General features: G+C 41.2%; 1 protein-coding gene across 21 annotated transcripts in view; it reads right to left on the reverse strand.

Moving 5' to 3' along the window:
• PDE4DIP (phosphodiesterase 4D interacting protein) overlaps positions 1 to 16,262 on the reverse strand; it is a 176,990-nt gene that overhangs the window by 147,706 nt on the left and 13,022 nt on the right. For all 21 annotated transcript variants that reach the window (XR_011536717.1, XM_070607692.1, XM_070607695.1 and 18 more), the window contains exons 2-3: positions 11,210 to 11,265; positions 6,324 to 6,475 (exon numbers count right to left, since the gene is read on the reverse strand). Coding sequence is in view for 20 of the 21 variants with exons in the window: in XM_070607692.1 (XP_070463793.1) it covers positions 6,324 to 6,475; positions 11,210 to 11,265 (208 nt within the window). In the remaining variant the exon portion in view is untranslated. The remainder of the gene's footprint in view (positions 1 to 6,323; positions 6,476 to 11,209; positions 11,266 to 16,262) is intronic.

Genomic DNA, 16,262 nt, shown 5'->3' on the forward strand with positions numbered 1-16,262 from the left:
AGACTTTGAACAAGTAACTCATGCAACTAAAGGGAAAGTGCAAGGTACTCTGGAAGTTCACAATGGGTGACATCCCAGCCTGGGATGGGACTGGAGCAATGTAGATCATCTTTGGGCTTCTTCTCCCTCACTGGTTCTACATCCAGTCAATAGCTTGGCCCTGTCACTTCTGCTTCTGGAATCTCTTTGTATTTTATCTCTCCCTGTCTCTCACTCCTATACTATCAGCCCTACCTACCTTTGCCTGGAACGCTGCAGCAGCCTCCTCGCTGCTTAGACTTGACTCCTCCAATCCAGAGTCCATACTGAAGCCAAAGGGATGTTTCTAAAAGAAAAATCTGATCATATTACCTCCCTGTTTAAAAGCTTTCAGCCATTCGCCTATGAGCTCCTGTAAAATTTTAAAAACCTTTATGTAACTTGCAAGGCCCCGTATGCTGGCTTCTCTCTCTCTCTTTTTCTCCAGTCTCAACTCTTCTCCACATTCCTTGCACCCATGCTCTAAGACATATTAACTTACTATGGTTCTTTCTTTAATCTGAATCTTGATTCATGCTGTTTCCTTTGTAAGGAGCATTCTTCATTCTCCTACTCCCAGCCCATATGAGTGGCTAATTCCTATTCCTCCTTCAAGTCCCTGGTTAGACATAGTTTCCTCTAGGAAACTTTCCCTGAATCCTCCTACCCCCTCAGCCTGAGTTAGGAGTCCCAGCTATACTGTGCAGCACCCTTTACTTTCATCATAATAATGAGTCCAATCTGTTCTAATTGGTGAATCTGTAAACTGTATGACGGCAGGAACCATATTTGCTTATTCACTATTGTATTTTCAGTGTTTGAGACATTATCTTGTACATAGTAAGAGATCTAGAAACATTTGTTGAATGATTAGATGACTAAAATGAACACAAATTATTAAAATTTAGATAATACAGAAAGTTATAAAGAAGGCAAAAATCACAGCTAATTCCACCACTCAGACATAATCACTGTCAATATTTTGGTGCATATCCTTCCCGACATTTCTATTTTTTTTTCTCCCTTAAAAACGAGATCTTATTTTATGTAATATTCAGTCAAATTGTTGTTGTTGTTTTGTTGTTTAATCCTAAGCTTGTTATTACGGACACCATTGCAAGTCAGTAGTACATTGCTCTCTGATGTTCTGTTGCATGCGTATACCATAATTGAAATAATGAATCCTCACCTTGATGGATATTAGATTATTTCTAATATTTTATTAGCATAAAGAATACCGAAATAAACATTCATCCTTGAACGCATATCTTTGCATACGTTCATACTTGAACACCGTGCATGTAACAGCTAGAACAAGGCCTGGCACACAGGCAGGGTGAAGCCATATAGTGAGTGGATGAGCGGATGAATAATCAAATGCATACGGGGATCAGGTTTGTCCATAGAGAGGCATAAGAATATTGTGGCTAAGAATTCAGGCTCTGGAATCAGGACACTTATGTTGAAATCCCAGCTCTAGCACTTTCTAGCAGTCACTAGTCTTTTCCCTGGCTTCGTCTCCCTCTCTGTATCTGAAGATAACGGTTGCACTAACTTCAAAGAACTGAATAAGATAATGCAAGTCAAGCGCACTCATAGAGCCCTGCACACTGAAGCACTCAATAAACATTGGTATCATTATTTTTGTTATTATTTTAAAAATTTATTATTGGAATGGAAATTCCTCAAGGTCCACAGGAAGAAAGATAGAGCTTCTCTTCACACAGTGAGGAAAAAAGAAAACAGTTCTAACGAGAAAACAGAAAGGAGATAATTAAAAATGAAGAAGAATTATTCTCATTTGAGCTTCATTTTCTCCATGGCAGTGACAGCTCTTTTCCGTGGGAGTAACCATACCTTTCAGAATTTTCAGCGTTTTCAAATTTTTGTGATCTCAGTTTTTTTTTTTTTGGTGAGCAAGATTGTCCCTGAGCTAACATCTGTTGCCAATCTTCCCCTTTTCGCTTGAGGAAGATTGGCCCTGAGCTAATGTCTGTGCCAATCTTCCTCTATTTTGTATGTGGGATGCTGCCACAGGATGGCTTGATGAGCAGTGTATAGGTCCGCACAAAGGATCTGAACCTGTGAACCCCAGGCTGCTGAAGCAGAGTGCGCAAATTTAACCACTATGCTACCCAGCCGGCCCCTGTGATTTCCCCTTTTTTTTTTTTTTAACAAAGTTGCTTTATTAATTATATAACCAAACATGGGCTGGTATGTATAACTTTGTGAATTAGAAAAAATGTTTTGTCCCAATATTTAGATTTTAAAAACACATTTGTTTGGCAATTACTCTCATCTTGTGCTATCCCTTCCACTGTTGCCTTAGGGGTTATATAAATTAAATCTTGCGTAATTTAGATTTCTTCTTCCCCTAATCAGATTACATGCTCTTTAAGACTGGTAACTTGTATACTCCTCTATATCCTCTACAGAAGTAAGAATCATTCCTTTTACTCATAGTTCTTAAGAAAAAGATGATTGATTTGATACATATTTTTGGCAATGTTGCTTAAGGAGTGAAAATTTTGCTGAAATTCTGTGGAATGACTGTATGGAATCCTTCTGAAAAGCCATGTTTAAAAAGAAGAAAATCCTGTGCTTATGACTGCTGAAAGTTTAAGATTCTCCTCCTTCCCTTTTCACCTAATAAATTTTGAATGTCTCAAGACACCAGTGAAAACAAAATCAGCATGCTTGGGGCACTGCTGTTTGGAGAGCACAAATGCCATTTTAAAAAAAAAAAAATGAAAATGCACTTCACCGGTAGCATTCATTTTCCAAGGCTGTAATTTCAGAGAAACACTTAAAAAGCACTGAAATTGCTGGACCCAAAGGCAGCAGGGACATGACCCAGATTCATCTAAACTAGAACAGGAAACCCGGACTGTGATAACTCAAATATCCATAAAGGTAGAAAAGTCCCTTTCAGGACTTTTATTTTCCCCCTACAGGCTTCAAGATCCAAGGGGAAAAATGTGCCAGGATGGGTGGGGCCTCAACAGGCTGACTCACTGTGGTTGGATCCAGACTGCCAGGGAGAGCTGGCTTCGGACTATAATTAGGCAAACACTGCAGCTGGTCTTGCTGGCGTTTCCTTGTTAAAGACGACATTATTAGAAAACGTGTAAACAGGAGAGGGCAGTGGAGGCTCCCTCCAGACCTTACAGCCACGGACCCCGACCCCTCCATGGCTTTTCTGTAGCATCTGCCATTTTGATTCTATGTAGAAAACGAAACCACACACATTCCACCAACGTAACCTCTCCTCTGAATGGTGCTTCAATTCCCCAAGAACCTCAGCAATCACTGGCATTATCTCGGTTCTGTTACTTTAGACCTTATAGCTTTAGGCAAGTTAGTCGAGCCTTGGTCTCTTCACTGGTCTAATGGATGTAATAAGAATATCTATCTCATAAGTTAGGGAAATGAACTGAAAAATAGCTGAAATAAAATACATTAAGTGTCTAGAAAAGTGCCTAGTGTATAAAAAACATTCAGTAAATATCATCTATTATTATTAGCTACTCTTATGATCTTAATAAATCCTGTCAAATATTTCAAAAGGTCTCTGCAGCTTTCTCTTACTTTACTTTTATAATTTTACCATCCCAGTTTAAGTGGAAAATCGTCTTCCTTTAAACTCATCGTTAAAAACAAATGTACTTTTCTTGACTTCCCAGTTTCCTATTCTAACCAATTAATACGTCCGTACACTCCTTAGAAGCATTTAACTTACTGTGAATACTAAGCAGAGACCAGGAAAAAACAAATCCAACAGAAGAGGCCGGAGGAAAAGAGGCCAGGTGAAATACAAATACAGATCCAACAAGTTTAATTTAGTTGATGAACATTTGTCTGGCACTTACTATGTACTGGCATCATGCTGGCTTCTAGAGACTAGAAAAGGATGAGCAAGAAGTGTTTCTGCCCTGGAAGAGCTTAGAGTCAGGGTGGATATTCTGAGACTGGAGGGTCAGGGAAGCTATCCTAAAAAAAGAAAATGGCACCTGCGCTGAAACTTGAAGGATGAGCAGGCTTTAACTAGGTAAAGGATAGGAGAGAAAAGGTATTCTAGGCAGACGGAGCAGTTGGAACAAAGACTCGGAAGTATGAAACAGCTTTGAATTGCAAGCAATTCAGAATTAATGGAGTAAAAAGCATGGCATGGAGACTACTGGGAGATAAAAGTGGATTTACAGCTTATCTAGAGAAGACAGAATTGCACTCTGTGCCCACCTAAATAGGAGGAGCTCGTGGTTCCAGTCCCACGACCACCAAACTTTCACCAGCTGAGCTCCCCAACCTAGAAAGTAGTCACTATTTTAGCTCACAAAAACAACGAGTATTTTCAGGCCCACGTTATGAGACATTGGGTAAGTTCCTTTGTTACTCTTTCTGGTTTTATTTCATCAGTTGTAAATTGGGGTAATAACCATGCCTTCTTCACAGGGTTGTCGTGAGCATTAAATGAGATAATACCGCACACACTTGGAACAGTACCTGACACAAAGAAAGTGATCGACATGCGCTAGCTAGTATCATCCACGTGCTGCTATAGTCTCCGTCACCCCAGAGATGCTGGGGAGGCGAGGTGTGATCATTGAGACAGCATATAAGAAGAAGTTTTTCTTAACACATGGCCACGGCATGTCAAAATCTTTCTGACCAATAACCTGTCAGGATGTATGATCATGGTGCATGAACTCTGACTCTGAAAAAGTCACAATTTCTATGAGCCCTGGCAATGACTTTTCTGACAAAAAGGTGTGTCACAGCCTTGTGGTTATTTATTTATACTTACCACATAGGGGAGAGAGTTTTAAATATCTCTCACTGAGCTTTTCTCTGTGTCCTGGCTGGGTTTCTGTCAGTGGCTCCCAGCAATGAGAAGTCAGGCCTAATCTGAGATATTAGACCTGATGCTAAGAGAAAAGGACCCAGAACTCCACACCTGAAAGACTGCTGACCTCTGCTTGTTGCCCAGTTCAGCCTATTCTCTTCCCTCTCCCCACCACAGCATCCGACATTCAGTCCATCAGTGGAGGTGGCACCCCTCACTTCTATGTTCCAAACCACCTCCCAACCAAAGGAGCATGCAGGCAGACTGACTTTCAGACAGCACCCACGCAGCCCCGGGGAGTGCTGCAGCTCTGCTCGCCCTTTCTGCGCTGCAGCAGATGCCAAAGGTGAAAAAAGAGGAAGAAGCTGGGGTGTTCCCACCCCTCTTCCCGCCGCCAGCACCACCGCTGTTCAGAGGTTTAGTCTTCAAAAGCCACTTAATATTCCTGCAAACTCTGTGTCTTTTTTTTTTTAAACAGTATCCATGACAACTCTGAGCCAAAACCCAAGAGGAGCCTGTTTAGTTCTCAGGCATGTGTTCTATGGAGCATATTCTTTGTCCATGGGAATGTCTGGTAGGATGTGCATTAGGTCCTAGTGAAATATTTCTATTTACAAATTGAGGGAAGACAGGGTAAACAGACGTCAACACTGCTTTGTTAATCCTTTTTTAAAAATGGAATATTGTAATTTTGTGTCAAAAGCTATCAATTTAAGAATAAAAGAAACCCACATATCTCAGGGTATATTTACACAGTACTCATGTGTGGCCTGATTCCTGGATAACCCCCAGGGGGCACCAAAGAGCTGTTTCCTTTTTTAGTACACAGGGGGCTAAGAAATCCTGGGTGCACTTTCCAGGCCATATAAAACACAGTAGATGAGTTCTATTGTACAAATGTCCTGGGATCAATCCAGGGCACAGGGAGCTAGGGATCTATATGACATGATCAGTAATTTGGCTCTTGGCCATACCCAAAGATAAACATACCAAGACACAGAGCTCTTCAGGAATTGAATCAGGAGTTTTGAGCAGCAATGCCAGATTCTCATTGAGATGCAAATGGTGTGGCTGAGCCACCTCATACTGCAGACAGTACCCAGATATCTGGAGTGGTCCAACCCAGCCACAGAGAATATAATGCCAGCCAACTGGGCTCACTACAGTCCAGCTACAGATTTTCAAGGTGTCATTTAAACTTCCTGAATCTATCTAAGAAGTAAACCAGGGGTAAAAGGGGTAAGACAGATTTATTGGTACAGGCAATTGTCCATGACCCACAGCCCTCAGCACATAGCTAAGACTGCATATGCTTATTGGGACACAAGCTCTTAAAAGAGACACCATTATGATAAGAATGCCCCTAATCCAGACTAAGCCATGGGTCATAGTTTTATAAGACACCCCTATCCCATGGTACTGCTTCTAATTGGGATAACAATTATCCACTCACGTGACTTACCTTCTCAAAGTCTCGAAGAGCCTGGGTCTGCACCTGAGGGGGCTTTTCAAATGCTCTCAAGGAATGTGTCTGCCCAAAGGGGACCTTCTCACCACTTCTCCAGGTCTGCGACTGCGCTGGAGGGCCTCGATCTTTAGTGTCGCTAAGAAAAGCTGCCAGTGAAACAGAACAACCAAAAATTTTATATAATGGTGCATTATGATCATTCCAACGTGCACAGTCTAGCAGAATTTGGCTTCTGAAAAATGCAAACCAATTCTAGGCCACATAGAAACAGTTCACCTGAAGGAGCCTGTGGTAGATCATATTAATAATGGTGTTCAGTGAAACACACTAGTTTATGTCCACACCCCTCTGTAATTTGATGTTCCTGCTTCTCCATCAAGAAGTAGAGTCTATTTCTCCACCCCTTGAATCTGGGTTGGCCTAGTGACTTGCTTTCAATAAGAGAATATAAGGAAAATGTCACGGTATGAGTTCCAGAGACTAGGCCTTGAAAGGCCTTGCATTTCTATTCTCGCCTTTAGAACCCTTAGACCACCAGGCTGTGAGGCAGCCCAGTCTACCCTCCTAGAGGAGGAAAGGCCAAGTGCAGGGGGCAGATGTCCCAGCTGACAGCCAGTCACCAATTTCCAGACACTTGAGTAAAGCTTTCTCGGACCCTCAGCCCCAGGCAAGCTGTCAGAGGATTGCAGCTAGTTGAGTGATCCCAAGTGAGACCAGGAGAAGAAATGCCCAGTTTGCCAACACACAGGATTGTGAGAAATAATGGACCATTGTGTTTTAAGCCCTGGGTGCATAAACTTTTTCTTCAAGGGTCAGATAATAAATATTTTAGGTTTTTAGGCCATATCATCTCTATCACAACTGCTCAACCCTCTCCTTGTAGCTCAAAGCAGACACTAAAATATGTAAATGAGCATGACTATGCTGCTACAAAACTTTAATTATAAGAATTGGCATTTGGCCCTTGGGCTGCAGTTTGCTGACCTCGTTTGAAGCCACTAAGTGTTACAGTGGTTCATCATGTGACCAAAGATAACAGAAATAGCCTCTTTTTTTTTTTTTAAATCAAGTTACTAGCTAAAAAGTATTTCTAAAAATCTCTCTATAGAGAATCTCTCAGGTTATCATTTAGAAATAATAACCATTATTGTAACAACCAACATCTTAGCAGGCTTTCCAGGTTACAAAATAGTTTCACATGAAACATTTCATTTATAAAGTTATTGTAACCAGGGAAACAGACTGATGTGATTATTAAAACTATTTTACTAACAAGTAAATAAAGGTTCAGAAGTTTGCGTGTCCAAGACTACATTGTTAAAGAGTGACAGAACCAATTGTATGTTCTTTCCACTCAACCTTCCTAAGGGTATGCTAACGCTATGTTATTTTAGCAGCAAAGGGGATTGTAACAGGCCCAAGAGTCAGGGGAAAACAGGCAAAGGGGCAGAGACAGGACCATTCCACTGATCAAAGGAAGCACTGCCCCAGAGAAGCTAGCACAGGCTAAGCTGCTACTTAAGCCTCTGCGCGCCTTTGAGAAGAAACATTGTGAAAGAAGAAAACATCAGAGCTTTCTCAAGCATAGTACACAGAGGACCTCAAACTGAGGTGGGCTCAAGTTTGTAGACACAGGTAGAGAATACAGAAGAACACATCTTTTCTTGGCTGACAGAGGAAACAATGAGCCTTTTTTTTTTTTTTGAAAGATTTTATTTTTTATTTTTCCTTCTCCCCAAAGCCCCTCAGTACATAGTTGTATATTTTAGTTGTGAGTCCTTCTAGTTGTGCCATGTGGGATGCCACCTCAGCATGGCTTGATGAGTGGGGCTAGGTCTGTGCCCAGGATCCAAACTGGTGAAACCCTGGCCGCTGAAACGGAGTGCGCGAACTCAACCACTCGGCCACAGGGCAGGCCCCAAAAACCTACTTCTAATGGCTTTGTATTGCCCCTGCTTACTTTACCAGCTCCTTGTCCCACCTCTGGCTTCCCAACTAAACCCTGAGCACGCTGGCTACTGGCTTTCTTCTCTAGTTCCTTGAATATATCATGCCTCCTCCTCTTCAGAGCCTGAAGGTAGGAAGAAGCATGGTGTTCACAATGAGCCTTTCTTACTGAACAATTCTTTTTTAAGTCAGAAAGAATGACAGCCATTACAATACTTAGCTCTGTAGACAGTGTCAGTGCAAGTGAGAGCAAAATGGGCTCTGGGTGACTCTGTGCCTCATGGAGGAAGAGTTAGACAGACCTGGACATAAGGGCAAAGGAGATCCTAAGGAGCCAAGAGACAAAAAGTCATCATAGGCTCTTTTTCTGTCCTTTCCTTTCCTTTGTTTTTTTTTCTTTTTTCTTTTCTCTTTCCTTCCTTTCAATTCCTCCCTCCTTTGTATATTCTTGTCTCTTTTGTTGAAAATTAATTGACTATATATGCATGGGCGCCAAAACAAAGGCAACAGAAGCAAAAGAAAAGGGATGACACCAAACTAAAAAGCTTCTGCTCAGCAAAGGAAACCATCAACAGAATGAAAAGACAACCTAGGGCATGGGAGATAGCGTCCTCCTGCTCTCCCTCCTGCCCTCTTTCTTTCTGTAAACTCGCCAGAAGGAGCACAGGAGACAATCCTCAGATACTTTATTCAACTGCTCAGCATTTTTTTAAATGCTCAGAAAAAAGCATTTTCTACTTAAAAAAAAAAAATGAAAGGAAAGAAGGAAGGGGAGGAAGAAAAAAAGGATCAGGAAGATGATGGTGAAAAGAAAGATGAAGACGACAATGAAGGAGAAAATAATGATGATAAATAGGGTGGTTCCAGTGCAGCTTTTTTCTTGTCTAAAAATAGTTAACTCCCATTACATTATTGATTTAAAAGAAAAAAAATGAAATGTAAGGCCATATAGATTGTTTTTAAACTGGACACTGTATAGTGTCTTTTCATTTTTGTAAAATTAGCATGCTATCAAGTGTGTCCTTAGAGAGCCCTGTCCTTAATGGTATTTTCAACAGCCGCTAACTTTGCCTGGCGGAGCATAGGGGCTTAAAGTAGCACAGAAATTTAAAGTAGGTTTTATCGGTGCACAGCACAAATTACTTATAGATGGAAGTGGTATTTTTTCCATCTTCAACTGTCTTTGATTCAGCTTGTACAAAATGGTTGTTGTTCTGTTCATTGTATAACACTCTGTGATTGCAAATTAATAATATTAATAATAATAGTAATAATAATGTTGTACCTGTTTTGTTGATATTCTGATTATTTCTAAGTAAATGCGAATGTTTTAATTAAGAGAAATTAGAAAGAATTCTGTCTTCTACATTTAGATGAAATTAAATAGGCTATTAAACGGAAGAAAATGTGATGAAACAGAATGACAATACATTACAGTTAGATTAGTGGCATATGATGGGAAGAGAAGAGACTATGAAGCTTGCATATGAATCCTGACCACTAGCTAATTGTGGGAATTTAGGCAAATCTCTTAATTTTGCTGAGCTTCATTGCCTCTGTAAAAATGGGAATAATTGGCCAGCCCTGGTGGCCTCGTAGTTAAATTCAGTGCACTCCACTTCAGTGGCCCGGGTTTAGCTCCTAGGTGCTGACCTATACTGCTCTGTTAGTGGCCATGCTGTGCTGGCAGCTCACATACTGAAAAATAGAGGAAGATTGGCACGGATGTTAGCTCAGGGCGAATCTTCCTCAGCAAAAAATAATAATAATAAAAATTTTTTAAAAAGTAAAAACGGGGGGCTGGCCCCGTGGCCGAGTGGTTAAGTTCATGCGCTCCGCTGCAGGCGGCCCAGTGTTTCGTTGGTTCAAATCCTGGGCGTGGACATGGCACTGCTCATCAAACCACGCTGAGGCAGCGTCCCACATGCCACAACTAGAAGGACCCACAATGAAGAATATACAACTATGTACCAGGGGGCTTTGGGGAGAAAAAGGAAAAATAAAAAAATCTTTAAAAAAAAAAAAAAGTAAAAATGGGAATAATAATACTTCTCTCACAGAGCTTTTATATGGATTAAACAAAACAATAAATGAAATGCCCACCCTAATATCTTGCCTGTAGTAGCCATTTTGTCTATTCCTTTTCCATTTTTGCCCTAGTCCTTTGATCTGACCTCAAAATGGAGGATCCTGATGCTCAAAATGAGTATGGTAGGCCCTTGGGATTTGTAGATTTAATATACACCATTACCAATGCTAATTTTAAGGGACTCTGAAGTCTTTAACACATTCAAATTAAAAATTTTTTTCTACATTGTGCATATGAACCATCTGCGCTTCAAGGCTGGTATGAAAAAGGTAAACCACTTAGCAAATGAAGTAAAACCCTTCAGTGATAAAAAGTTTTTGTGAAAAATGTTCCCCCAAAGAGAACTGTCTTCACTTTGGTTTTGTCATTCAGGTAGATCCCTGGCTAATGTTAGTGTGGTAACGGTATAATATTATTACGAATACATTAATAATAATAATATTTACTGGGTGCTTATTCCCTGAAAAGTTCTGTACTAAGAGCTTTTCTCACTTAATCTCACTTATACGGGTGACACTTAATTACCCATTTTAATGGTACATTTAAGAGTAGAGATTTCATTTTAATAGCAGAATCTATTTTAATCATTTTACAAGTGACTTTAATCTTACAACTACAGAACTGTTAAAAGTATGACGAGTTCACACAAGTATTTCAGTTTTATGATTTACTGCACTGTGCTGAGAAGGTGGGGAATTATATGCTACACTAGTATGTGCAAATTTGGAAATTGACAAAAAGTCTGAGGATATTGCCGTGATGAATTTAAGGGGTCCATAATTCAAGCGAATACGATCGGCAGGAAACCAAGTATCTAGCAAGGAAAGGCCCACGGCCTCCTTACCTGCTGCATGACTTGTTCTGGGTACCATCTCCTCATCATCATCTGCAAAATAATCTCTGTGGAGAGAAACACATTGTTGATTAATGAGATAGCACCCCACACAGTCCCCAATCCCTGAGGTGGCAAGACACCTATGTTCTGTTTTCATTTCTTTCTCCACAAGAATTCATTAAGCTCCTGCTCTGTAGCAGGGACAGTGGTAAGTGCTGGAGATACAAAGACACACCCCACAGGAAGGGTTCCTATCCTCAATAAGTACATGTAGAGACAGCTATTGAACAAATAATTCCTGAGATGCAGAGAACGTCAACCAGATGAAAAATGGAAACAGAAGAATATTCCATCATGAGGGAACAGCAAAGACCCTGAGTTGGGAAGGAACTTGAGCTGTCAGAGGAAGAGAGAGACCCAATGTTTCAACAAGACCATGCAGGGCTATGGGATGAGTAGGATAGTGAGTTTTATGTGAAGGACAATGAGAAACCACTGAAGAATTTTAAATGAGAAAATGAATGGTAAATGACCAGATTTAATTTCAGATATGTCATTCTGCCTGCTGAGTGAGACTGTGGAGGGAACAAAAGTGGATGGAGAGAGCAAGAAGTTGTGATGGTTTTCACTGAAGGAAAAGATAGTAGAGATGAAGCAAAAAAATTCAAGGTATGTTTAGGAAGTAGACCTGACACGGAAAACAGACAAAGGCTATTAATGGAAATGTTTAAAACACTACATTTCAGTAGCAATAGGTGTATCTGTCAAGCACAGTGAAGACCACCATCCCTAGCACAGAAGGAGAAAAAAACTCAAAATGTACTCAACAAATACTCATCAAGAACCTAGTGTGTTTTTATTTTTATTTATTTATTGTTTTTTGAGGAAGATTAGCCCTGAGCTAACATCCATGCCCATCTTCCTCTATTTTATATGTGGGACTCCTGCCACAGCATGGCTTGATAAGCAGTGCAAAGGTCTGCACCCGGGATCCAAACCAGTGAACCCCGGGCCACCAAAGTGGAACATGTGAACTTAACCACTGCACCACCTGGCTGGCCCCACACCTAGTGTGTTTTTAGACACTGTTTTAAACTATAGGAATGTCGCAATGAACAAAACAGACACCAGTGCCTGCACTCATGGATCTTACATTATAGTAAGGGGAAAGAAGTAAGTAAAATGTATAATGGTAACTGGGGACAGGCACTATAAAAATTAAAGTAGGGAACAGGATGGGGAGTGCCTGAGGTGTGGGGAGGAAGAGGCGATTGCAATTTTCAGTAGGCAAGTATTTTCTGAAAAGCAGTGAGGGTAGCCATTGGGTATCTGGGGAGAGTCTTCTAAGCAGAAAATATCGAACGCAAAGGCCCTTAGGAGTGAGCTTGCCAGCGCGTTCCTGGAGCAGCAAGGAGGCCAGTGGGGCTGGCAGTGAGCCCGTGACGAGTAGTAGGAGGTGAAGTCAGGGAAGTAGTGGGAAGGCTGGGCAGGGGGCAGACTGTAACAAGCTTGCGGGACATCGAGAGGCATTTAGTCACTGGAATCTTGTGAGTCAAAAAGAGAGATGAACTGAGTGACGACTCTTTTAAAAGGGCTGGCTGCTGTTTTGACAACAGACTGTCAGGGTGGAGAAGGCAAAAACAGATGATTGCAATAAACCTACAGAGAGATGCTTTCAACATTTAGCTTATTCCTTAAATCCTGGAGTACTCCTAGTTAGTTGTTCCAAAAATAATTCTGTAGAGAGAGATTTAGAGGGCTTCTCCTTTTAAAAGCCAGAAGACATTCACAGGAAGGTGGAGGAGAGCCTGGCATTTATTTAGAAATTGTTGATGTTCTTGCTTTTCTGCCTCAGGGCTGGATCTTGGCATGAATCTTCACTTTGTTAAGCTCCAGATGGACATGAAAGTACCAGACAGGGCACATTGGACTACATACACCACCTGGCAATTCTTTCTTATTCAAAAGCAGATCACCAGCTTGTGGCTTGTTGTTCTTCCAGGTCTCTTTCCCTGCTCCACTTGTCATTAAAAATTCTCTCTGAGAGTTAACAATGAAAGAGATGAATGTACTGCTTATGGATTCCCCTTGCTGAGATCAAGTAGGGGAAAGATGTTGAAACGATCAGCCAGAACAATGTCTTGAAAAATTTGTGGGGAAAAAACTCACACTTAGCTGCTGCTATTCACACATTGGATGGATTCCCTTATGCTCAGTCCACAGACCTAGCTAACTGTGCATCTGCCGTCAGGAGCAGGGTCATTCCTCAGGCCAAATTCAGCCCATCCAACATGTTTCATTTGGTCAATACAAGGTTGACCCATTTCTAATGCCTCTTGGAAAATGAATGGGTCTAGCAACACTGGGCCTGTCTTTCCACATAGGGGGATAACCTGCCGCCTTTAAACAGAACAGACGTGTTCTACAGCTTGCCACAGTCCCTGTCACTCCCTATCCTTGTAGTCCCAGCTCATGCACTCATTTATGGTACTTTCCTGGCTCCTTATAGGTCTCTGAGGCTGTGACCCTGGTATAGATCAAGTGCAGATTTCATTTCTGCTTTCTGATACAGTCTTGAGTAAACTATTGGCTACAGCACATAAATAATTAATTTGTGATGATAAGCTACTAACTGGCTTATAAGTCACTTTTACTTCTCTGAGGTTTAGTTTCCTCAAATATTTGTAAAAGAAGTACATGAATTTCTAAGGGTCCTTGCAGTAATTATGCAATTCTATTCTAATAGATGCTTAACCATAAAACCCATTTTAATACTTTCCAAAGATCCAGGGAACTTTCCAGACTTGATCGCATTCAATCCTCTTTGCTCAGAAGATTCCACATTCTAATCAGGAGCAGGTTATAGCAAGGCGAGGCATGGTCCCACGAGACACCTCACCTTCTCCCCCCGACCCACACCCGCTCTGAGCCAGCTGCTTACCCTGTATGAATCAATAACTGGAAGGGTAGTGAGGCCACTTTGGATGGGTACTGAGTTAATGGGCTTATTGTAGTCTCAGAAGATTTTTTAAAAATCACTTTAACTCTATTAACAGCTCAAATTCCCTCTCTTATTGCCAGAGAGTGGGGCTCACTCAGCTGCTCCAAAAGTTTGGTGAGGAATTTGATGCTCCCCTAGGGAAGGGGCTCATAGTGAAGAAACACAGGGTATATGTCTAAGGGATTGCAATTTGTGACAACATCTGATAAAGCGAAGTGCAAAGAGAATTGAGGTATGTTAGAGACAGACTCCAAGCCTGGCCACACGCACACACACAAAGAAACAGTAAAAGATGTTGGTAAATTCTTCCATATTACCCTAGTCCAGAAAAAAACTTGGATGTCTTTGTCCTGGTTTCTCAAATTCAAATGTTTCTTGATATTTTTTTTTTTTGCGTCTGTGAGGAAGATTGGCCCTGAGCTAACACCTGTGCCAATCTTCCTCTATTTTGTACGTGGGTCACTGCCATAGCATGGCTTGGTGAGTGGTGTAGGTCCTCACCCAGGATCTGAACCTGCAAACCCAGGCCACTGAAGGGGAGCACGCCAAACTTAACCAATACGCCAGTGGGCCAACCCCATAGTTTTTTCTTTTAACATTAGTCCATGAATGACTGATGCTCAGGTAGCATGTGGTTCACCAGGGCACTTACAGCTCTCCTGCATAGATGCACATATATAATCTTTCCTCCAAGACACTTTTACCTTAAATATTGCTTTTCCTGTTTAAGTGAACTATACTTATCCTTTTTCTCCCTAACTCATCAATCTGTCAATACTGATACCAATTCTGATAAAAGTAGATTTACTAATTTTTGCCCAGACACTCTCCTGCTTAATTTGAAGAATGAAGCATTTTGCAAGTACAAGCCATCCACCCCCAGCTGTTCACTCATTTAATTTCTGCATGGTATATTACCCACTTTTTTTTATTTGCTGATAAGTAGCTATGAAGATACTAGACTCAAACAATACATCAACATTCAACATCCCATATTACTAGCTTTTCCTAAAGTTTTCCAGGGTGATTAGGTTGAGAATGATCAGAACATAATTGCTCCTCTCAAAGCCATCTGCTACACTCTGATACTAGGATGCTGTCCAACTGTGCTCTGATGATATCTTCCAGTAATTTTCTAAATATGGTAGCTTCAACTATGTCAGGAATATCCAAGGCACTCAGTTTTGCTTTGCCAAAAAATGGCCATTGATACAGTTCCTTTCCAGGATTTGAGCGGCTTACGGGTCTCACTAGTCTAGACTCTCCTAACATTGTGGGGAGGGGTGGGAACTTGGGTCCTTCTTCCTTAGCAAAGGGTAACACTATGATGGAGCCTGCAAAGAGAGATTTTCTATAAGGCAGCCATAGACTGCTCTTTGCAAACTGCATATTTGGTGTTATCGCTTTGCATTTTGGCCTATTTAATCTGTGGACTAAGAAGAGCAATGGACTGTGTTAATGGACCACATTATTCACGAGCAATGGCAAGATGACAATCGTACAACTTCACATCACAGAACAAGTTGTGCAGCAAGTCTTTGGACAGTATGAGATATTAGTATACCAGGTCCAAAGTCACCCCCAGACTATGTCTAAGGAAACAGAAATAGGCCTGTCTAGGCCCCATTGCTTTCTTCTCCTCAGTCTCCCCTAGTAAGATAATTAACCCAGGGCTATTTCTTCCCATATGAGTGTCCAAACTCCCAAAGAGGGTGGGTATTTTTTCAGGCCCCTCCCCAGGGCAGTCACATACACTTGGGGTTTTCCAGCACCACATAGTCTGGCCCCCCTACTTCGTCACTCACCATCACCCTGGTTTAGCTTCTCTAAGCCTGGGGACAAAGGCCATCTTCCAGAGGCATTTTCTATCTTCCAAACTTCTTTTTATAAGGTGTCCTTATTATAAACAGAAATTCAGAAGGAGGAAAAACAATCTGCTATAGCAGTACTTAGAGCAAAAAACTAGGCCTTGATTCCTATTTCTAGGGTTTTTCACTCCATTTCATAAACATTTATTGAGCAGTTGTTTATATGGCAAGCACTGGAAATACAAAGGTGAAA

Source organism: Equus przewalskii, unplaced genomic scaffold, assembly GCF_037783145.1.
Source record: "Equus przewalskii isolate Varuska unplaced genomic scaffold, EquPr2 ChrUn-13, whole genome shotgun sequence".
Lineage (NCBI taxonomy): Eukaryota > Metazoa > Chordata > Mammalia > Perissodactyla > Equidae > Equus > Equus przewalskii.